Genomic DNA, 23,132 nt, shown 5'->3' with positions numbered 1-23,132 from the left:
GATATCTTTAGATATTTAGGTCATGGGCAACGTTAGCCTAAAAGTGAACTGTAAATTCATCATATTAAAACTGCTGATGGCAGCCTTTGGGCATGGGTCTTGTGACTATGATCCATCACATGAATCAACATTTGTCTCTTGAACACAGATACGTACACACTATCATCATTTCTTTTGAAGTTTTGGGAGGAAAAAAGTTGTGCTATATGACAAGGAAAAAACATAACCGTGATGTCACAGTCCTCACTACACGAGTGTGACATCACTTCCCTCTCAGCAATGCTGTGAGCAGAATGTTTCAGTGTTAATGCCAGCCTGTGGTGTGTGCCAGTGTGGCTGTGCCTGTAGATTCATCACCAACTTGTTCATTTATGGATTGTATTCTATCTTCTAACAGGCTGCGTTCCCCATATCTCTGTCCTCCTCCATGGCTGCTGATGATTACAATCCGGTAAGTGAGCCTTTTTATACATTACAGTCAGGGGGAAAACAATGGACACTTTCATAGGGGCAGGACTTCGTTTAGTTGGCTACCAATGAAACATACTGGTAGTCACTAGTCACAAATCCCTATTAAAGAGTTCTTAACTTCTGCTTCTGCTATTTTATGTTGACAAAGTGAAACATTTAGTGTGACAACAGGGCTGTACAACAACGGCACTAGCTCGCTAACTGGCTAGTGTCTAATTTGGTTTCACAAAATATTGTGAGTGAAGAAGAGAGACGTTGAGGGTTGGGAGAACGAAGAAATGGAGAGATACTGAAAGAAGTGGTGTGTGTGTGTGTGTGTGTGTGTGTGTGTGTGTGTGTGTGTGTGTGTGTGTGTGTGTGTGTGTGTGTGTGTGTGTGTGTGTGTGTGTGTGTGTGTGTGTGTGTGTGTGTGTGTGTGTGTGTGTGTGTGTGTGTGTGTGTGTGTGTGTGTGTGTGTGTGTGTGTGTGTGTGTGTGTGTGTGTGTGTGTGTGTGTGTGTGTGTGTGTGTGTGTGTGTGTGTGTGTGTGTGTGTGTGTGTGTGTGTGTGTGTGTGTGTGTGTGTGTGTGTGTGTGTGTGTGTGTGTGTGTGCACAGAGAGAGAGAGAGAGAGAGCAGAGCAGAGAAAATGCATGTGACACTTGCTGTGAGAAACAGGATGTTCCTCATCAAGAATTGGGCTGTGGTGTGACAGTGAGACTGCCGTTTGTCTTCTGTTTCTCTGGTCTCCTGCATGTACGGCTTACTGCTCTGACTGGCGCCCTTGTTTCTTGTTCTTCTCAAAGGTGTCACTGAGGCATAAGAAGAAGAGTCGAGGAGGTAAGTTGTCACCATAATCGTGCCTCGCGGGTCATGCAGTTTGCCGTCTCTTGTCTGTGCAGTGTGCCCTCGGCTGTAATTTGTATCCACTGTGGGCGTGCGAAGTGACATGGTAATTGTTGTGCATTGCATCTGGGGAGAGAGGACTTTAGAGAATGCACAGTTACTGGTAACTTATATTCTGGTTTATGTGATTGCCTCTCTCTGTGCACTGCCATGTACGTATGTAGTGTTCACATTGTAGTTAGCAGGAGTCTGGGATTTTTGCCACTAAAACCTTCTTGCGGTTTATTTGTGTTAGCCTGGCTTGGCCAGCCTCATAGCGGCGATTCACTGAAGATTCCTCCCCGCAGGAATCTTCAGTGAATCCCCGCTATGAGGCTGGCCAAGCCAGTCTTTATTTTTGTAGAGTGAAAGAGGTACAGTAGAGCTGTAAGTCTGGTCTCAGAAGTTCCTGTATTTCATGGAAGCCTTTATGGCACTATGTTAAGATTATAATATGATATAATACAATAGCATCATTTTCCACATACCCTATACTGTATGTGTTATATGAAGTATTTCATATAAGACAATTGCATTTTAATGGAAACAGTATTTGACATTTAATTTTCAAAGATATATACAGTGGAAAATATTCAAATGTTAATTCAAATTTGAAGAAACAATGTCACCTGATTTGCAATGTATAAGAAATATTGAAGTCAAAATTTATATTATGGATATTGTCTAACAAAACGGAAATGGCATTTGACATTTAATTTAATAAAGACTTCATGTCAGTCAGTCGGTCAGGTCAATCAGGTTTTTATTGTCACAACAAATACAAGGTGAAAGTGAGGTGAAATGCTTATTTATGCAGGCTTTCACAGTCAGCCTTTCACTGTTTAGTATATTCAAAGTCTATGGCATTTACATTTAAGGTCAGTGTTAAACACAGATCCGGACGGAGCCTTCTGTCTGTACTGTGAGTGCATTTTGTCATTCTTGTTTTTCTTTGTGTTGTTCTACTTTCAGTTTAGTCTAGTCTAGTCTAACATAGATGACAGGAAACTGAGAGGGCAGAGAGGTAATGATTTTCAACACAGGTCTTCAGCCGATGTTGCAATATTATGGTCCATGCACAAACCGTTCACCTCGCAGTGTGCATCTTGTTTGCTTTGTGTTTGAGTGGTGCCAGCCACTCCTATACACGGCAATGTGTGTCCCGGGCTGGCTGGCTGGGTCTGGGTCTGGCTGGCTGGGTCTGTACAGTACAGTACAGTAGGGGTCTGATTTTCTTTTTATTGTTTTATGCATTGGTCAGTCACTGTCCTTAATGGTCGGTGCGTTACTGCGTTCTCTGTGGATTGTGTTCTCTTTTTAGTTTGTATGCCGGCCATTGCCGCCGGAGTGTTGGTATAAGAATTTTAACACGTGTTCAATGTCACTTAAATTTAACATTTCTTCTAACGACCAACATTCCACATTGACCTCAGGCAAATCCTCTATCATCCGTCTACTTTGTTCAGTATAATCCCATTCTTGGCGGGAACCCCTTTTGGTGTTTTAAACATTATGTTGTAATGTAGCTATTGAAAAATAGCAGATCTACAAGCTCATAGCGCTCCACCGAGTGGCGCGCTACGAGCTAGTAGGTCTGCTATTTTTGAAAAATAGTGAAAATATTGATTTCAGAAAACTGGAGGATTTAGAAGATTTTTTGGGGGGGATAAGGCTCGGGTTCAGTATACGGCTGTTTTACTCATGTGTGTGCACGCTCGCGTGTTTATGTGTGTGTCCAGGCAATGTAACGATGAGCAGGAGGAGGATCTCAGTGAAGGAGCTGGGCCAACCGGACCACCAGGGCTGGCTGTACAGGAAGAAAGAGGGCAAAGGCTTCCTGGGCATCAAATGGAAGAAATACTGGTTTGTCCTGAAGAAGCAGTCCCTCTACTGGTACACCAACAACATGGTCAGTTCCCTTCCACTCTGTCCGCTTACATGTGGTACACATGCACGGTCAAAAGGTTACGTTTGCATAATGTCAGCATTGCAAGAGCCTGAGCTTTTTTAAGTTTTGTCAAATGTTAGGAATTTCTGACGGTTAAATCACATTAAAGCTATATTGCTGTGATCAAATGTGTCTGTCTCTGTGTGTGTGTGTGTGTGTGTGTGTGTGTGTGTGTATATATATATATATATATATATATATATTGTTGCTGTTGGGAAGAAACCTATTATCTCCATATTTTAACTTTTTAGTTTTTTTCGTAGATGAATATATAGTGTATATATGTATTATTTTATTTCACTTTTTTATTTATTAACACACAGCATTGCAAAACACAGCAAACCGCTGTATGATTAAATTCTGCACAATTCTGCGCAAGTACTGTATTTCATGTAACATGTTCAGGTTGGGCTGGTGCAGACGCTAGTGTGAGGTGTGAAGTCTACTCAATGAGTCATACATGTCATTACCGCAGCTGTGTCTACATAAGTGCGTGGCAGTGCCCTGTCAATGTGTTTCCTGAATCTGTTGGCGTCACTAATGGCCTGCCACTTTCTGACACAAGCGCAACTGATGTGATTTACTGGTAGGCCTATGATGACACGAAGATGATGACACAGACCTGCTGCATGTCGTTAACCAGGGTTATTATAGTTAACTAGGACTAAAACTAAAAGTGAAAATAAAAATAATAGTTAAAGATAAGAGTACATGACAACAGGAATTTGAATCCTCCATGTCTCTCCAGCTCTTTTATTAAACGGCAAATGCATTGTGCAGATTGTGAAATTAGAAGTGATGAAACAAAGAAATTAGCAGACAAAATTGCAACTGGAACACTATAAAATGAAACTGATACTTTCTCCTGATTGGCTGAACCTTCTAAAACTAAAACGAACTTTAAATGGCATTTAAAATTATATCGTCGTAATATGTCACACAGTACATCACAGTACATTCTTTCATCCTACCCTTTTCAGATTCTATTAGTCGTTTAAGAACATCTTTAGAGCTGACATGTTGTTCAATCTGTGTGTTTCAGTCGGAGAAAGCAGAGGGCTTCATCAACCTCACTGACTTCATGATCGACCGGGCCATCGAGTGCAAGAAGAAATAGTAAGCTCTCTTTCACTACTATTCTTAAGTAGTGAATTATCCATCATTACATAAATACCGGTAACGACTTTTTTTTATTGGAAATTAATCATTTTTATTTGGAACCGCCGTTCTGTTTGGAATGAGCTGCCTCTGTGTGTCAGGCAGTCTCTATCCTGTGTTTAAGTTATATTGTTATTTTACTGGTACATATCTTTTACCAAATCAAATACAAAGACACAGTGACAGGACATATTTGCTCAGACTTTTGTAACTTCCTGTGCTGTGAACATTCAACCTGTCCAACTGTCAGCTGTGGTCTCTCTACCGTGGCGCAACCCTACAGTACCTGTTCTGGAGGGGGTGCGAACGTTGAGTGAAAATTGCAGATCAGCAAGCTCACAACAGGTCGAGTTGCAACATGTTGTGAGCTTGTAGAGCGCTTATTTTTGTGTGTGGCAACACTGGTTTTAACCCTTTGCTTGTCCTCCTCCTGCAGTGCGATCAAAGCCTGCCACCCGCAGGTCATGATGTTCTACTTTGCAGCCGAGAGCCTGGAGGACATGAACACGTAAGTCACAGCAGGACACCAACACGCATGTTGCTTATATCGTTGCTGTCGGGCAGAAACCTCTTATCTCCATATTTTAACATTTTAGCTTTTTTTCATAAATTAACGCTCTACTTGATCATACACTACAGCGTCACACAAATGCAACAAAAGTAGCAGATCTTTGTCTGTTCACACTTGTAATTGTTTAACTGTTTTTTGTTTTTTCATGTTTATCACACTTATGTCTTTTTATTATACTGTATGTGGAACATTTACATTGCCTGTTATTTTTTTCATTTTTATTTAACTGAATTACTTATTATCATTGTCTAATCTGAAATTGTCATACAAAAATGCCTAATAAAAACAGTATTAAAAAAAAAATCTATAAGCTCTTATCTTATAGATAAGATCTATAAGGTTGAAATTATTTGCGAAGCAATGTGTTTTGAGCTTATCAATCTGCTGCTTTTGCTACTCATACAGTATGACGTTAAAATGACAGATGCTTTCCCGTTTTTAATGGGTTCTAGAAAACTAGCAAAATGATGAACCATCACTCAGTCATAATTCTGTGATGATGATGAATGAATTTGAATATTGAAATTGAATATTTCTGTTTGGTTGTAGTTGGTTGAATAAGCTTGGACTGGCCTCCATCCAGTATGAGTCTTCAGACAGGAACGCTGTTACTGGTAAGTACTGTTATTTTTGATTATCTTGTCGTGTGTGTGTTTTTTTTACTAACAACAAAAATATTTATAGATTATTTTTAAACAATCAACTAAATACTTTTATTTTTATTTTATGCGTACAACGGTGTTGCACAAAAATATTAAAACATAAATAATCAAATCTATTAGTTCCATTAACTGTTGCATCCCTACTGTTATGACCTGGCTCCAAGGCTTGACCCAAAATAAACCCAATGAAGGAATATCTCTATATTGGTGCTGTTGAGTGCAGGCGCCCCACACTTTGTCTTTCTTTTATCTGTTGTACTGTGTTTTGTATGGACGTAGTGATGGGTGCCTGCACATATGCACACATGGCATCAACGCATGGTGTTGTGTGCAGGCGCCCTATACACTCTGTCTTTCTTTTATCATTTACTTTTTAAGAGCCTGCCCAGGGACTACAGATGAAATTTACCTTTGGCTAACTCTGGCCCATTTACATTGATGTGAAAACTGACATGTTGATTAATGAGTGTTGTCCCTGTCAAATAAATAAAAATAAATAAATAAATATAAATTCAGTATGAAGTCAGGGTGTCTGTTGTATAGGGTGAAAAAGTTGCTAATCCTTTACGGGCGACTAGCTTAGTGGGAAGAGATTCACCCAATCTGGTAATCAGAAGGTTTATGATGCAGTTTATGACAAGCACGGATGTCCTAGAATCGGAAAATAATCATGGTCCTTACGCGTCATTCCGCTTGAATGATATAGGCTGTGATTGAGAGGCTCTGCGTGCATTACATGCATTGGATTGCATTGTAGTGGTGTTTTCTACTTCCGCACATGCGATCACGAGAATCATCGAAACCATAGATGACCCATAGGTCAGCAAACGGCACCCTCCAGTGGAAAACACGTTACAGAATGCACAGCAAAACAGAAAGTTCCTTTGAGGAGAAGCAGAGGGAGAAAGATTAGGCTATATTCAGCAAAATGAGGAACAGGAAAACTTAAACCCACAATATGCTGCCTGTAATGTTGACAAATTCGTCAGTCCCCGTCACAAAATCCTTTCGATTGCGGATCCACAGCCCAATAGATCCTAATCTGGGGCCCCTGACATGAAATTGTTTTGAGAACCACTGTTCTAACGCAGGGGTTCTTAAGCTTTTTTTTGGACATGGCCAAAGCATTTCCCTGGGTCCACAGCCAAAAACGTTGAGAAGCCCTGTTCTAATGAACCATCAGTACTACGAACCATGAGCTGGTTAGTTACAGTCCTTTCCAGGGATTTTTTTCCAGTTGGGTGCGTGCATGCGTGCGTGCGAGTGTGTGTGTCAGATAGACAGACAAGTGAGTCAAAAGACAAATGTTCTGATCGATTATATGTTGTATATCTAATGTGAGTTTGTGTGCGTGTGTTTAGAGTGTTACAGTGAAGCCAGTGACCATGAGGATGCTGAGACCACTGATGCGCCCCCACCACCATACTATGAACAGACCATACACGGCGTGTCTGTGTTAGCTGACGGTGGCCAGCAGGTCAGTGGGAGCACTGGGATAGGGGGGCGGGGGCGTGGACGAGAAGGAGAACCAAACCAGTTAACCACAGAAACAGTGAGAGTTCTAGTCACCATCATTTATCTGAAGCTAAAATTCCTCTTACACAAATGTTTGTGTCAAAGTACCTGCCCACCAGAGCGTAGGGATTTTAATCAACGCAGAAATGTGTGCCATAACAAGTACATTGGAAGACAAGAAAGGAAGGGAAATTGATTAAACCAAAAATACATTTATGACTGAATGGATTATTGTTCTCAGTCTGAACTGATTTAATTAATTTGGATTCCATAGAAGTCGGCATGTCTCCTGCGGAAGCATTTAGCACAGCGAAAATAGGCTTGTAGATAGGCTATTTCCGGTTATTATTTTAAGAAGTTTACATTTAGATTAGTTTAGATTTTAAAAGCAATGTTTGAAGCCTCAGTCTGTGGTTTATTCACCTGGTTGGCAGTAGGCTATGTAGAACAGCAGGAACAATATTACTAAAACATAATTTTACATAATTGTGTTCATTGTTTAGAAAACAGAGCTATAGATGTAGCCAGCTGTATGTAATCAATGCTGCGGTGTCTACCTGCACTAATGTGACACCACAGCTATGATTGTGCGCAGGGAAGCCTGCACAGAGTTGTCTATAGTGTCAAATAGCACATTAGGACTTGGCCATACAAACGTTTTTTTATCATGAGATTTTATTTGCATTTAATCCATGAAATGCATGTCCTCTTTGTCTCAGGAGGACGGTCTTCCTCCGCCGTACACCTCCCCGCTGCCCAGCGAGGCCAACGGCTCGCTGTCCTCGCCCGTCAGCACGATGACATCACAGAGCTCCGCCTCCTCGCTCGCCAAGCACCGGCAGTCCTGGTTGGACCTGGTGTCGCACGCGCCGCCCGCCGCCGGTGGCGGTGAGGCGGCGACAACGGTGGTGTGTGTGTCGGCGCAGGTTCACACGCATCATCAACATCATCATCACCATCGGCCCCCGCCAGAGGAAGAGGACGAGACCCAGGCGCTGTTACAGGAGACCCCCGCCGCTCCCCAGGACCCCTCGTCCTCGGGGCCCGTGGTCAGGGAACAGTCCCCGGCCGCCCAGGGACAGACGCACGTGGAGGACACCGGCAATGAGGGTAAGGCTGACTTTTTGTGGTCCTCAATTGTATTCAATTCATCAGCTTAGCATACAGAATCTGAAGAAGAGGAAAGATCTGAGGGGAAAAAACGGAGGAATGTACTTTAATCATGTTTACAAAAGGTTTTCAATGTTTCGACCATCAGGGCAAGTTGAAAAATACATTCTATTAAAACATTTAATTTCAAATCAAATTCATAACATTGTTGGCATCTCTATTTTGGGCACGTCATTAATCAAATGTATTCAAACATTTTCAAAAATGTTTCATTATCAGACACACGGAGGCTGTTTTAGAGCAAGAGAAATCTTAGACTAATGAATGAGGGTCAATTGTGAATTTCTGTTTGTATTCAAGGGAACCAAGCTGCGTTTTATATGGTGCCATTTCCACTTTCATCAAGGCACCAGGGCAGGGCATGCTTCCTGTTTTTGCATTCTTGTGTAACAGTTTGTGTCTGGATTGACCAACACTTAGTGTGACATAGGTGGCTTTTAAGGGGGTGATGTTTTTGCTTAAAATAAGTGTTGAATAACTCTATCGTTGCTGGAGCATGTTTATTCAGTAACGGGGGTCTCTTAAGTAAGCAGAAAATATATTTGGGTAGCCAGGATATCCATTTAATCCAATCAGGAGAGAGAACACAATACAGTATACAGCATAAATAAGTGAAATTGGAAGTGATTAAACAAAAAAACAACTGAAACCACTTTAAGATGATGGTGCAGATGATAGCATCCGGCAAGCTGTAGTCAGACTCAAACCAAGGTTCAGATCCACGCTGGAAAGACTAAAGAGTTTGAGGTTCTTGCAGGCATCCTACGGGGTGATAACCCTAGTCCCCTTCCTTCTTGGCGATGGACCTGAGACTTGCAATCAGAGGCAGGGAAGGAGACACTGGAGTTCACGAGGCAAACTAAGCAAGTCCGTTGCCAAATACAGTAGAATCAATCAAAGAATCATTCTGGGGGTCCTTTGCATAAGAGTTTGAGAATCACTGATTTAGAAGCCATTTGTAGAATCAGCCTCAGATATTGATGGCTTAAAACATGGCTGGTGATGGACTTTAATATACAGTGAATTTACATGAATACCTGCAACCATTTTGTTCCAGTAGACGGTGACAGCTGCTCAGACGAAATGGAGAGGTTGTACATCCATCTAAAGCAGGCCAGCCTTTCGCCCATAGGAGACCGCAAACCCTCCACCAAACGAGACTTCAGAGCCTCCTTCATAAAACGATGCAAAAACCACACCATCAATGACAAGCTGCACCTCATCAGGACCCTCAATAGCACGCTAAAGGTAAAGCATTTCCTTTTTTGTCACTAAATCACCTGAATCAACTGTTCAAGCTGTAGTAATGTCATATTATCCCATTATATTATCCTGTCTGACTCTGTGTAGTTTAAAGGTACAATGCCGGACTTGTTTTAATGAATAAAACATTACGTTTGGTGGTGTCTATTGGGAGAGGGGAGACAATGGACATACATTTATTTAAAAGAGTGCAAGAGATTGTTTGATCTTGCGTTAATGTCCATTCGGGTGCCATGTTAAGTGGTCAAATAGGTAGGCTATGTGTTTACTTTAATGATCATTCAATGTATTTTGTTTCCGACTTGGGTTGAACTAACGTATAGTCTACTTTAAAACTATTCGTCTGTATTACAAGGTTTTAAAGAAAAATACCATGACATTGTATTTACTAGTATAATAACAATGTTATGTTATCAATAAAGTATTTTGCCAATTACTTGGGGCCCACTTGAAATATCCTACTCTTGCAGTAGAAGTTGAGGGGCAGCGGTGGCCTAAGGGTTAGAGGAGCGCCCTTGTTGCCGAAAGGTTGGCGGTTCGATTCCCCGGACGGGCAGGAAACATCTGGGTGGTAAAGTGATTGTCATCGCTCACCCAACACCGCTGAAGTGCCCTTGAGCAAGGCACTGAACCCCCAACTGCTCCCCCCTGGAGCTGTGGTTGTACTGGTCAGCTCCCAGGTTTTAATGTGTGTCTGTGTGTGTGTTTCTATGTGCAGGGCGTTGCTGAAAATGAGCACTTGTGCTCAGCTACTACCCTGGGTAAATAAAGGATAAAAAAAAAGAAACACGTTGTGGATTCTGTAGTATTTGTCTTTACCATATTATCCTCATAAGTCTTCTTTGCTCCTTCTCTTCTCTCTCGTCGTCTGTCTGCCAGTCTAAAGAGGCGGACCTGCAGGCCCTGGATCAGGTGCTGTCGGATCCAGAGCTAAACTCGGACAGGTTCAGGGAGTGGAAGGAGGCCAACTCGCCCCTGCACCAGGAGATCTGTCTCAAACATGGTCAGCAGGAGGCAGCAGAGGAGCTGCCAGCAGTGTCAGCCACCACCACAGCATCAGCAGCCATGGTTGCCCCTGTGGTGGAGACCAGTTTATAAGGACTACAGAGCCCGACCGATGCCCTGTCCTGAGTTTGGAGATTCCCAGACGGTCAGAAGTGCTAAGTATTCAAATCAGTTTAAAAGAAACAGAAGATTTGATTAACCCGATAAGACACAATAAGGCCGCGGTTAGTTATCAAACTGTTTCATGCCGCGGAACCCCCAACTGAAAGGGTTTTGTGCCAGGGCACAACGTTTATACTTCATGGGATAATTTTCACATCTACTCAGACTTGCGTGTCTGTGACACACCAGACAGTTTTTAAGTAGATATTTGATATTTATGTGATCAGACACACCACCTCTCCTACTGTATTTAAGCCCATTCAATTTCAAACTCCACGTTAGCCATATTAACTGGTTATGGTGACTGATATTGTCCCTTCTTATGTATGAGGGGACTGTCGTTTTTGTATTACTTTTTACTTTTAATTTATTTAAACATTTTAAATGTCTATGGTTATATATTTAAAATGAACAAATTATTGATAGATTTGTGATATATTCAAATTAAACATGAACAGAACTTTATTTAACTACTGATTCAAAAATAATTCAAAACAGCAGATTCAATAAGCACATTAGTAGATTTAAATTTATTTTGAAAGCATATCAAAAATATGGCAAAGTGGCATAAACTTGGGACGATACCGGAGTAAAAAAAGGTCAAACATCCATATCGGTCGGGCTCTAATGAGTACCAACCTTGTCTGGACCACTGGACTGCGTATGAATCTTCTGGACAAAAAAAGGCTGTACACTTTTCTTATGCCGTGCACACGTATGCACTATACACACAAGCATGCGCATAGCATACGCACGTGCGCTGCGCTGGTCACATGGTCAATGACGTGAGTGGAGAAGTGCTACCTATCAGATGGACGTATCTGTATGAAGAAGTCACGCGAGTCTTTTTTATTAGGTGGTCACAGTCAACTGTGAAGTGACTGATTTAGTATTACTTTAGACTATGTATGATAAAAATTTACACATTTTATGGTTATTGTTTTTATTGTATTGTATTGTATTGTATTGTATTGTACAGCTATTCAGTGGATTTTTATGCTTCAGTCCACTTTTAAGATTTGGAACGTTGAAGCGTTGTCGGGGTGAAAAGAAATGCATGGCTGAAAACGCTCCTTTTGACAGTACAGTATACAGTACAGTATGCATTATTTGATTGTTGGTGAACAATGTTTTTAGCAGTTTTTTTGTCGTATATTGGTGCTATGCACTACCGCTGGCTTTCGTCTTGGTTTCTTAGCTTTGTCTGGAAGCATTTTGTTTATGATGCTGTATGGTATATTTATGGAGGTATGTCATATTTCCCATTTGGAATGTCCATAGTGAATTACCACAGGTCTATTGCTAATACAATAAATGTTTTGACTCAGATTAGGCTGGTATGGTATGTTTTATCTACATTTTATATTAAAGCAAGTGATTATCTTTTTAGTTCAAAAACAAAAAAGAATATAAAAGAACGTACGTTCTATAGCATTTTATTTCATTTTTACATTCGGGGAAAAATAGCCCCTCACAATAACGTAGGTTCCCACTCTTCCGTAGGCCTATTGTTTTTGGTTCTAGACCTTACACGACCACGCAGAGGGGGGAAAGAAACTCTTTATGTTGGATGGCAGACATTAACAATTTAAATCACTGGTTGAACGTTGAACCATTGGCATATCTGGACAGTGGACACCAGGGTGAAAGCACCACAATCAGGACCTACCTGCTGATGATCTGGATCATCCTGCTGCTCACCCAAACAAAAAATCGGGGTAAAAAAAACCCCCACCTCCTCTGCCTCTCAGATTGTTCCCGTCCATTCATTGATGGTATATCAACATTCATCAACACACATGTGCAACCCATGCACTCAGTCTGAAGTTCTCTCTCTCACGTCCAAATCATCAAATATATAATAATATATTATTTTCTCAACGTGTGGTTTCTCAAAGAGGAAGAGAACATCTTGGGCGCAGTTCAAGGTGCTCTTCATTGTAATGTAAAGCACTTTGGAGAAAAGCACTATATAAATGCAGTCCATTTATTTTAATTTATTTTATAAATGTTTTAATTTGTATATGCATGCATTTTTAAGTATACAACACAGAAGTCATATTCACATGTTAGTATAAAAGCATTTGATATGTTTTTTGAAGGCCCCTCAGCTTTTGTCCCTACAAAATGTCCACAACACAAATAGTAAATGCCATTGACAATGAAGGGAAACTTTATCATCTCGTCCCCGCACGTCTCATATTTGCCATCGACAATGAAAGGAGAAATTAAATCAAATGTCCGCAACACAAACATTAAATACCATTGACAATGAAGGGAATTTTTAAGTCATCTTGTCCCCACACAGGAGAAATTAGGTCAAATGTCCGCCAAATATGACATAGATTTGTGGCAACAGGCATTCTGATTGTCCAGTATGAGATGATGCATGATGATGATGTATGATGATGAGAGCGCCCCTCACTTCACACAGGTGTGATGTTTTTATTTTATATATACAAACCGGTGTGTGTAAAAGTGTCTTGTGCTCAATGCCATCATGGGAGACCCATGCACTCATATCTGGGAAGATGAAAATATTTTTCCCTTGATAAGACGGTCGTCCTTGTTTCTTCACCAGATCTAAAAAGAACGGGTGTTCTTTCTCCTGGAAGCAAAGATACCACATTATCATGGGAAGGGGTGGGGTCTGTGTGTGTGTGTGTGGGGGGGGGGGTCATGACTACAGGTAACAGCAGTTTTGACATGAACTAATGTGCAGATCATCCCTCACAGCCCTCGGATATTCCCACCACACACAAGTTGTTGTGACAGAAGCAAATGTCATCAAGATCATCTAGTTTCTCCCTAGGATTCTATTCTATTCTCCAGGGTGGTATAACAACTTGATGGCAGAAAGGAGTCTACTGTATTAGTCAACTGCTCGTTTCAATCCAGCTGAAGACAACTGAATATAGGTGAGAGGGACATTTTCATCCGTGTTGCCATTTTTAATTGAGTTTTATCACTTGGTCCAGCCTCCATCATTTTAACATGGGGTGTCTGGTTCATCTTTCCTCTAAAAGTACTCTTTGTCAGGTTATGTGGCTGTTTCCAAAATGGTATCATCTTTCCATGGACTTTTAACATCCAAATGAACCTTTAGACACTTGCTCGGGAGCTCCACCTAACATCTTCCTCAGTGTTCTCATATCGGAATCTCCAGCTTCTTGCCTTTCAAAACTTTGGTAACGTAAAGGTAGAAGAAGTCACAGTAGAGGATTGTCTGGATCACGCCGGCCACGAGGGCGTTCATTTCGTAGAAGCCCTCAGAATAGTAACGCCAGATCCAATTGACGACATAGAGGGCTCTATAGAGACCGAGGCAGAACAGGTAGTGGCTCGTTATGGTCTCGGCCTCGCCTGACTTTGTGATCATGAAGAGTTGGGGCAGGATCGCCACAGATTCCAGGTAGATGGAGAAAGTCCACAGGACCTCGGGCAGATAGAAGAGGTTGCCGTTGGCGAAGAGAACGGCAAGGACTCCCACGGGACCAACGAGGAACTCAACTCTGAAGCAGTCGTAGTTTCCGTCATATGTGGCCTTGAACGTCGTGTAGATCAGGTAGACCGTAGCGTAGGAACAGACGATGTAAATTATCTTCATGGTTGAGTTGTACAGGGAGATGAAGGTGGTGAAGAGGTCCAGGTAGCGAGTGGTGAACACCAGAGCAAACAGGATCTGGCTTCTTCCCGATATACCCGCACATGACCTGCTCGTCCATATTTTGAACAGCAGGATGATGATGGCAGCCAGATGAGAGAGGTCCGCTGTCAACCTGAACACGTTCATCGTCGCAAAGCAGAAGGATATGAACGCACGGCTGTGAATGGAAAAGGTGTCGATGTTTTAAGGCTTCCCGGCGGACAGGTGACGTCATTGCGCTGATATCATGATAATCTTGCCAAAATATGTGGGGACAGCAAAACCGTGAATCTGAGTTCTGACTCTGAGACTGTTCACATGAAAATAATATGGGACAAATATTCAGCGATTTACTTTCTTGGCCTACTGGAAGTGCGTACAAGGGATTTAGCCCTGGATCATCCAGTGGATTGATGTTGAAGCTGTGCTTGGCTATGCATACAGGAGAGGGCTCAGCACACATCCCTGAGGGGCATAGATCCTGTGCTGAGGGTCAGCCCTACTTTTTTCTGTTCTCAAATGTTTTTTATTTAAGACAAAAAAACACAATAAGACACGTTAACACCATGAATGCAGGGTCAGCCCTACTTAACTGGTTTAGACACTTTGATTACTGTAACTGAACCGCAGACGGTGTGTTATTGTGACGATGGCGGTTAGCCTACTGCTAGAGCAGAGCGTTATTGTGGCACATACGTCATAATACAACACCATACATCATACGAGTGAGGTGTCCTAAGGTCGCCAAACTATAACTGTGTCATTTGCACATTATGGTCATAGTTTAAGATGATGTACTGTTTTGGTGCTGCTGCTGTTGCAACTGTTTCATTTGTGGCAGGTTACCTTTACAAGCAGTCCAGAGACTCGTTGGCACAGGAACTTCTTGTGGCTGAAACAGACTTTAACACCACCTTCAAAGCTCTCCAGAAGATCAACCAGTTCCTGCCGGGGCTCGAGAAGAACGAAGAGGAGAGAATGGTACTGATTGGCCAAATTCGGGCCATGGCTGAAAGGTTCCTCTCTGACGATGACCAGACGAGGAAAGCGATGCATGACAAGAATACGGATGAGAATCTGAGGATGATCGAGTTTGAGCTCGAAGACATTCTCCCCAACCAGGAGCTTCTGGAGAAATACAGGCGGTTCAGACACGAAATGAATGAAATAGAACAGACACTGACGATCATGTGGACTGAGAAGGAAAGGATGCAGGAGCAGAGGTCGCTCTGGTTCAAAGAATGTAATGACAAGATAAATGTGATTTCAGAGCTTCGGAAGAAGATGAATCTGGGCCAGGGACAACTGGATTACACCTGGAATAGACTAATAACCTATGCCAAAAGGAAGAGATGATTGAGAAACCTAAAAGGAAATGTGAAGTGGATTTCATGAAAATGGAGGTTTTCGTCAATCCACCCACGGCTGAGTCAAACAATTTGTCCTTTTTTCAATAGATTTTACAGCGATCTTAGAAGGCATCTAGAAGAGGGTCTGTGTTCCGTCATCGTGGCTGATCTCGCAAACCCACCGATTATCACCAGATGTTTTGCGCATGTTGCCAGTAGGCCAATGAAATAAATGTATATATTTTTTTAATGTGGATACATACCGGTATGTGTTTTTTGTGTAACTATTTTCCAGAATTTGTCAATTCATAATCCACCGCCCTGCCATCCTCATATTTGATAAAAACTGAGGTTGTTCCATTTCCTTGGTCTGCTAGCAGCATCATGCACTGGAAATGTGATGCTGATCCGTTGTGGTGGTTATTTGCAAGATTAGCCATTTATTGGCCCTTATTGATGCAGAAGACATTCAATCGCAGAGGCAGCACAGCAGTTAACATACAGGCTACAGATTACCGATCAAAAAGAAACTAGGGGTCAACGAAGGAATAACATCACAAGAAACTAGGGGTCAAAGAAGGAATAACATCACAAAAACGGCATCAATAAATGACCAATAGTATGTTGGTGTCAGTATACAGGTACAGTATATACCATTTACAGTAGCCTGCACTATGCAGAAACACAAGCACAGAGTCATTACAGTGTCTGCCGCCCTATATGCAAATACATACAATCACAGTGTTGTTACAACATCAACCTAATACACTGATATCGTTAGTCTCAACAGTTTTATCTGTACAATAACCTCACCCTGTGTTACAGTAGGCCTACTGTCAGGAATATAATACACTGTGCAAGAATGTCAGTGTCGATGAGCTGTAGTTCATAAATAGCATTCTCACATAAAAGTTTGTCTTCTTCAGATGGGTAAGGGTGATGTGGAGTCAAGTGTTGCGCTATGGCATCATCTGTGGATCTGTTATTCTGTTTTACTGGTAAGGAAATTGGTGAGGGTCCAGCCTTTGTCTATTATGAGACAACTTGGGAACGTGGGAGCCCTGATTAACTGTCACAAGGGCGATGGAGTGGTTAAGGCTTTGTATTTCAGCTGCTGCAAGTAGTCTTTTTTAGGCCTACTAGAATATGTTTTGGATCTATGAACAGTATATTTAAGACAATTATATTCAAACAAGAATAAATATTCCAGTCCAGTGTATGTGAAATAAAGTATAGGGATTTAGACATTTTGCATTGGTATGCCCTTTCTTGATTATGTTTGTTTACAGGAGAATGTCACCAGGATGGCCGGCTCAAACCCACTCCTGCATGGTAGAATATCAGTTCCTTCTCTAACAGTTAACAACAGATGTAAAATGTAACTATGAATTGCCATAGTGGAGAGGTACTTTAATATGATGCTGAGTAGCTTCAAAGATGAAATTAGAATCAAGTGCATGTAAATCAACAAATATGTATAGTAATCATTCAGAATTTATTCCAAATAACGGCCATAACATTAATTTGTGAAATTAAATGTCTGTTGGACTGCATTGGATATGGGATGTTATTCAAATATTGTATTGTTTTGTTTAGGGATTACAATGTTCTTAGGATCATAGTTGACAAGACTGCCTTGACAACCCCAACATCTACAATTCTACATCATATGCAGCCACAACTGTCAATAAAGTGAAATACCTTTTGCATTCCAAAAATGTCAGTCAGATGTATCTATATTCTATGATGTGTGACTCCACATTTAGGCATGATCACAGCCTCTTTGACTTTAAGGCCTACATTATAAAAGTAAAGTTATTAATACCATACCAATAACCCTGGACAAACAGACACACAGAGCCACGCCATAGAAAAAGGTTACACTTGTGTGAAGTGAGAGGCGCTCTTATCATCATACATCAATCAATCAAATCATCACATTCCGTGGTACGCGCACACACACACACACACACACACACACACACACACACCAAGTGACTGGTTACTGGTAGAGTTGGGGCGTCATTGCGTCATCACATACGTCATGGCAAGCCAGGTGTCCTATATACGGTCGTCACGCTGCCCCATTGCATCATCAGATGGAGACATTGCACCAGCTATACAACTTCAAATGAACATGACTATCATAACTTGCAGGACTTCAAATTTTTGTCCTTTACTTGACTGCGTTTCTACTGTAGATCAAAATAAGCCATTACAAAATGGAACGTCGTGGAACGTCAAAAAACCTACAGGCACTCTCAGCTCTGGGACGTCTTGGGACGTCAAAAAATCTACATGCACTCTCTGCCTTACTGTCTCATCGAGAGGATGATGATGATGATGATGATCATCATCAAAGTGTGGCCCCCTCCGCGCACATGGGCCCCGGACACATAGGACCTCCAACCACAACTAGGAAAGAAGAGGCCGTGACGACAGTTTGTAAGAAGAAGACTACAAATATCTGGAGTGAGGAGGAGGTGGCGGAGGGCCCCCGTTATGACGACCTCGCTGACCTGCGACCTCAACCCGACTACGAGATCATCCTGAAGCAGAGCGTGGGGACGCAGGACGTGTTCCTGGGCATGAGCGGCAAGGACCCGTCCTCCATGTGCTGCGAGGCCATGCTGGTCAGGGTCAAACTCCCAGACACCAACGCGACAGACGTGGCCTTGGACGTGAGAGAAATGTTTCTTGACCTGCGGACTCCAAAGTACAGACTAGGCCTCCATCTTCCCCAAGCAGTCCACAGCCAAGAGGGAAAGGCCCAGTTCTACAGTGAAAAGGAGGAGTTGGAAGTCACCCTGTTCATAAACCATACCCAGATTTTTAAGTAACTTCATTGGTTTATTACATTATTACATTACATTTTACATTTCCTTTTGTACAGCTACAGTATAGGCGCCGAAGGGGTCAGCTGTTTAGTCACTTGAATCATAGCCTGTCCAGTTTGGACATTTACGATGTTGTATTGAAGTGTAATTTTATTTCCTAGCTTCCTCTTGGCCAGTTCCCACTTGTAAAAGAGACGCAGTCTCAATGTGTTTTTACTGGTTAAATAAAACAAAACCGGTCCATCGGATCGATGTCGGAAACAAAATGTCAAGTGACTGAAAATGCGGAGGACAGAGACAAACAATGTATCATAGAAGCCATCTTTTCAGGGGCGCTAGACCCTCCTATGCACAGCTTTGTGTGTTTGTACCACGGAATGTGATGATTTGATTGGCTGATGATGATGTATGATGATGATAAGAGCACCCCTCACTTCACAAAAGTGTGATGTTTTACATGTTTTTTTTATGGCATGGCTCTAAAAGAGGTGATCATCTGTAAACTAAGATATCGTTACCTGATTTTTGTTCATGTTTTCTATACTTTTTTTAAACCTTTATATTAAAACCACATTTTATGCTGCTGGTGCCAACCAAGTCTTGCTAGTTGAGGTGTTGCTGAGTAGTCTATCCCAAGTTCAAATATGATTATTTTGGGGGTCACAACCTAAAAAGGTTGAGAACCACTGTTATAGCCTAAGGCAGTGGTTTTCAACCATTTTCATTTCAAGGCCCATTATTTATTTTGATTTTACACTCTCAAGAGTTAAAGATCTAAAGGGCCCATTTGGTTTCCAACTCTCCATTTAGCTGGTTGGGGACCACATGGAACCCATTCAAGGACCACTGGTTGAAAACCAATGTTGTAAGGGACTAATTTGGTCCCACCCAGAACTCAGAATCACTTCACATGCAATCTGAGAATCCCATCGTCAAATATTCGGGAAAACAGCGCCTCCGCTGTTGTTCCTTGACGCGAGGCAACAGTCTGTCTTGAGAGACTACTTCACATGTAGTGAGGTCGATGCAATGCGGTGGTGTGCACACCGGAGGGCGCTGGTGTCTGTACAATTTAATCAAGAAGGGCTAGTTCCATGAGTTACGAAGACCGGTCCTGGACCGGAAGTAGGCAGAAATGCATTGAACCCAGGCAACAGCCCAGCTTTAATGATCTTACAACCTTTTATTTTAAATTGTTTTGTAGTAATAGTACAACATAAACATTAAAGAGACTTTAGTTGTCACTGTACAATACTTTAAAACAGTTGTCATGTTGCACACGTGCCTAAAATTGCTCTTATTTGTGCCGCCCTCGTTGAAAACAATGTATTTCCAACAACAGCTTGTCCCCTTTCAGGCTGCATGAACAGCGCTCGGTTTCTGCCCCCTCAATATCGTAACTCTTCTATTAGATGGCTCTATGACACTGGTTCCCTGTAATTCCCGACGTTGGACACCGGGCGGCGCTGCTGCTCTCCGTGTGCAGTGTGCACCGACCATAGGGGTTAGTTACGTAGTGTGAGAATGAGGTGCGCCATATTTGGCCACTGAGTGAGTCAGTCTCCATCTCATGCATGTTTCCTCCTCCTTTCGGGGAGAGATTTATCCATGTAAATAACTCCCCTCGGCGGCAAACTGCGAGCTGAAACAACCGCCACCATGGAGGCCGTCAAATCGTTTAACATCGAGGTTTGTTGGGAAACGCAATGAAATGTTTTTGAAAGCCGAAGAGAGGGAACGGAGGGTTTGTGTGTTGGTTGGCTCGAGTTGGGCTTTCTGCGCTGCCGTTAGCATTAGCATGAAGCTAACACAGAACAGAGCGGACGGAGAGAGGAGAAAGACACGACAGTGACGTCACAAACAACCGACACACTGCTGACTGCTTTCCTTTTAGGCCATTTATATTGTTTGTGTTCGGGCGATACTTTATAGATATTTTACATTATAGACATTGTATTTAAAAGTGAGGCTGCACCAGAAAAAATGACACAATTTAAAATGCGAGGGTGTCGACTTATTATATTCGCGATGCAGTCAGTCAGTCGTGAGTGACCACTGCGTTATTTACAAAGCGCAGTGGCGGAAATTATTTATTTACTCAAGTACTGTCTGTACTTGAGTACAAATTTTAAGATATTTTGAAATGTACTTCACTGGAGTATTTACAATTTACTGTACTTTTACTCTGACATATCAGGGAAATATGTTGTACTTTTACTACTGTCAGTTTAATGTCAGTTTAGTTACTTAGATTAATTTTGTTATTACTTAACTTTAGCTATTGGAAAGTAGCGACTATAGCCTAAGATTTAGATTTTTTTTAAATGGATTCTGACATTTTATGCCAGAATAGTATAAATGTATTAAATTAGGCTAATATGCGAACCGTTGTGAACTTGTAGATCTGCTCATTTCCAAGATGTTGATACATTTTAGACATCGGGTAACTTGTGAAATGGGACATTTACTTGTAACAGAGTGTTTCTATTTCTACTTTTAAGTAAAAAAATATATATATATATATATCCCAGTACTTTATCCATCCAGCCCCGACGACGGCGGCGCTCCGTTGTGACGCCATGGATGTGTCCTTGGTGTCTTTGTAATGGAGCTATGGGCAGGCAGGCCGCAGTTAACCGGTGGTCGTTAAAATGAACTATGCCTTTCAGTGCCTGAATGGACGATCAAACCGTTAGAAACCACATGCACGCTAGGGCGGCCCCGTGTTGTCCATATATTTATTATAGGCCAACATCTTTCAATGTGATTTCTATTTCTTCCCCCACGAACAAGTGTTTTCGAAAACGGTAGATCTGCAAGTCCACAAAGGCGTTGCATCGCAACGCTTTGTTGGTTTGTAGCTTAGTAGAATAATAGCCTATTAAAGCATAAAATAGGGCATATATATGTGGGCTAAACGTCTAGATGAGAAGCAGTTAATATCTTCACCGTTTACTCAGTGTTGACTTTTACCCAGCAACCATCCACATTTAGTTAGCTGACTGGCTAAAGGTGAATGCTAGAGAACAGCATTGGTTGAATGTTGATGATAATATTTAGCTAGTTGGCTAATTGCTATTCCTGGAGGAATTGCAATATAATATATAATATAAATGAGCATCCATTCCTAGTACTGATCTAATAGAAAAAAAACATATATATATTGTTGATACTATTATTATTATGCATGTATTACATATGCGTTGTTGTTGGGCTGATTTAGCTGACTTGGCTAGCTAGCTAGCAACTGCTAACCGCAAAATGCACCCCCCCCCCCCCCCCACACACACACACACACACACACACGTCACACACCATCATAGTCTGCATTGAGAGTATAGACATGATGATCCTATAAGTGGTTGAATCAGGCAAAAACAAAAATTGTATTTGTATTATTTAATATAACACACAATTGCTCAGAACGGGTCAATGTCACATCATAAAGGAGACTGGATATATTAGTCCACTGTCTGGTGCAGATGAACAGTACATCAGTGGTTCCCAAACTTTTTCATGTGAAGGACCCCCAAATTGACACTAATTAGCTCGTAGACACTAATTAGCCCCCATTTGAAAATATATGCCAGGGACCCCCATAAGAGAAGATTTTTACGGCTCTAGCAGAGAATAGACTTTCATTTCAAGGACCCCCAGTTTGACATGCATTAGTCTATGGACCCCCCATTCAATGGCATTTCTATCTCTGGGATGGGAGTGTACAAAAGGAACCAAATAGACCCGTTAGAGTTACAGACCCATAAGGGTCCATTGATAATATTTGGAATTTTTCAATATCACTTTTTACCACTTAAACCCTAGCATCATCTAACCCTAACCCTCAAGTGTGGAGGGTTTTTCAATCCGTCGTAATGGAAACTACTGTTCTCAAGTTTTCCTCGTGACATACTGTAAAAGTATTTACTATTTATTATGGACAATTTCCCATTAATGCATGTTTTGTAATAATAATACAAAGTAACCAGTAACTATTTGCCTCTGAGATTTAGTGGAGTAGAAGTACAAGTATTGGAAATTGGAAATACTCCAGTAAAGTAAAAAACAACAACAACCTGTACAGTAGTTCTACTTTACTTTCCAACACAGTATCCAATACACAGCAAGAACCTCAGCGTTAATTTAACTCTGATTCAGATTCTCAGACATTTAGGACGGGAACGACCCCTTTTAGTGTTTTAAGCATTGTTAGACTTTAGCAATTGAAAAATATCAGATCTACAAGCTCATAGTGCGGCACCAAGTGCCACACTACGAGCTTCAGCTTGTAGATCTGATATTTTTGAAAAATCTTGAAAATGTGGTGCAAATCTTTAAATATATATTCTTTCAGAGCGAACGTTTTTAACTCAAATCTTTGCTTCTGAGGGGTCCCTGGAACAACACATTTTCAGATGGGGGTCAGCGGCCAATTACATATATTTTTGAAGGTCCTTGACATGAAAATGTTTGAGAACGACTGACAGAAACATGGGTTTTTCAAGAAAACTGTCAT

At 41.6% G+C, this 23,132-nt stretch overlaps 4 protein-coding genes across 7 annotated transcripts in view; 3 read left to right on the top strand and 1 right to left on the bottom strand.

Annotated features, from left to right (window-relative positions):
• The window catches only part of LOC308329422 (connector enhancer of kinase suppressor of ras 3-like), a 48,128-nt gene extending 36,012 nt beyond the window's left edge, over positions 1 to 12,116 (top strand). The window contains exons 14-24 of one of the 3 annotated variants that reach the window (XM_080783712.1): positions 398 to 451; positions 1,255 to 1,288; positions 3,073 to 3,242; positions 4,324 to 4,397; positions 4,876 to 4,947; positions 5,560 to 5,624; positions 7,034 to 7,149; positions 7,907 to 8,297; positions 9,415 to 9,605; positions 10,339 to 10,381; positions 10,500 to 10,632. In XM_080783712.1, coding sequence (XP_080639838.1) covers positions 398 to 451; positions 1,255 to 1,288; positions 3,073 to 3,242; positions 4,324 to 4,397; positions 4,876 to 4,947; positions 5,560 to 5,624; positions 7,034 to 7,149; positions 7,907 to 8,297; positions 9,415 to 9,605; positions 10,339 to 10,381; positions 10,500 to 10,504 — 1,215 coding nt within the window. In that variant the 3' untranslated portion in view covers positions 10,505 to 10,632. Of the gene's footprint in view, positions 1 to 397; positions 452 to 1,254; positions 1,289 to 3,072; positions 3,243 to 4,323; positions 4,398 to 4,875; positions 4,948 to 5,559; positions 5,625 to 7,033; positions 7,150 to 7,906; positions 8,298 to 9,414; positions 9,606 to 10,338; positions 10,382 to 10,499 lie in introns of all 3 variants that reach the window. The other 2 variants (XM_080783711.1, XM_080783710.1) reach the window with 2 other exon arrangements.
• A 1,819-nt stretch (positions 12,117 to 13,935) lies between these two features.
• On the bottom strand, positions 13,936 to 14,580 carry LOC308329737 (ER lumen protein-retaining receptor 2-like; the record flags this gene model as incomplete). Its single annotated transcript, XM_080784235.1, has 1 exon — positions 13,936 to 14,580. One exon carries the CDS (start codon positions 14,578 to 14,580, stop codon positions 13,936 to 13,938), a length of 645 nt encoding a protein of 214 aa, XP_080640361.1.
• A 3,583-nt stretch (positions 14,581 to 18,163) lies between these two features.
• Positions 18,164 to 18,622, top strand: LOC308329736 (dynein axonemal assembly factor 6-like; the record flags this gene model as incomplete). The annotated part of the gene is made up of 1 exon (XM_080784234.1): positions 18,164 to 18,622. The coding sequence occupies one exon, from the start codon at positions 18,164 to 18,166 to the stop codon at positions 18,620 to 18,622; it is 459 nt and encodes a 152-aa protein (XP_080640360.1).
• Positions 18,623 to 20,168: 1,546 nt separating this feature from the next.
• The window catches only part of scaf8 (SR-related CTD-associated factor 8), a 53,515-nt gene continuing 50,551 nt past the window's right edge, over positions 20,169 to 23,132 (top strand). For both annotated transcript variants that reach the window (XM_080784852.1, XM_080784851.1), the window contains exon 1: positions 20,169 to 20,308. In XM_080784852.1, coding sequence (XP_080640978.1) covers positions 20,279 to 20,308 — 30 coding nt within the window. In that variant the 5' untranslated portion in view covers positions 20,169 to 20,278. The remainder of the gene's footprint in view (positions 20,309 to 23,132) is intronic.

This window comes from Protomyctophum bolini (genome assembly GCF_963924005.1).
Source record: "Protomyctophum bolini genome assembly, chromosome: 15".
Lineage (NCBI taxonomy): Eukaryota > Metazoa > Chordata > Actinopteri > Myctophiformes > Myctophidae > Protomyctophum > Protomyctophum bolini.
The sequence above is the reverse complement of the archived record's forward strand: the minus strand, read 5'-3'. Positions and strand labels throughout refer to the sequence as shown.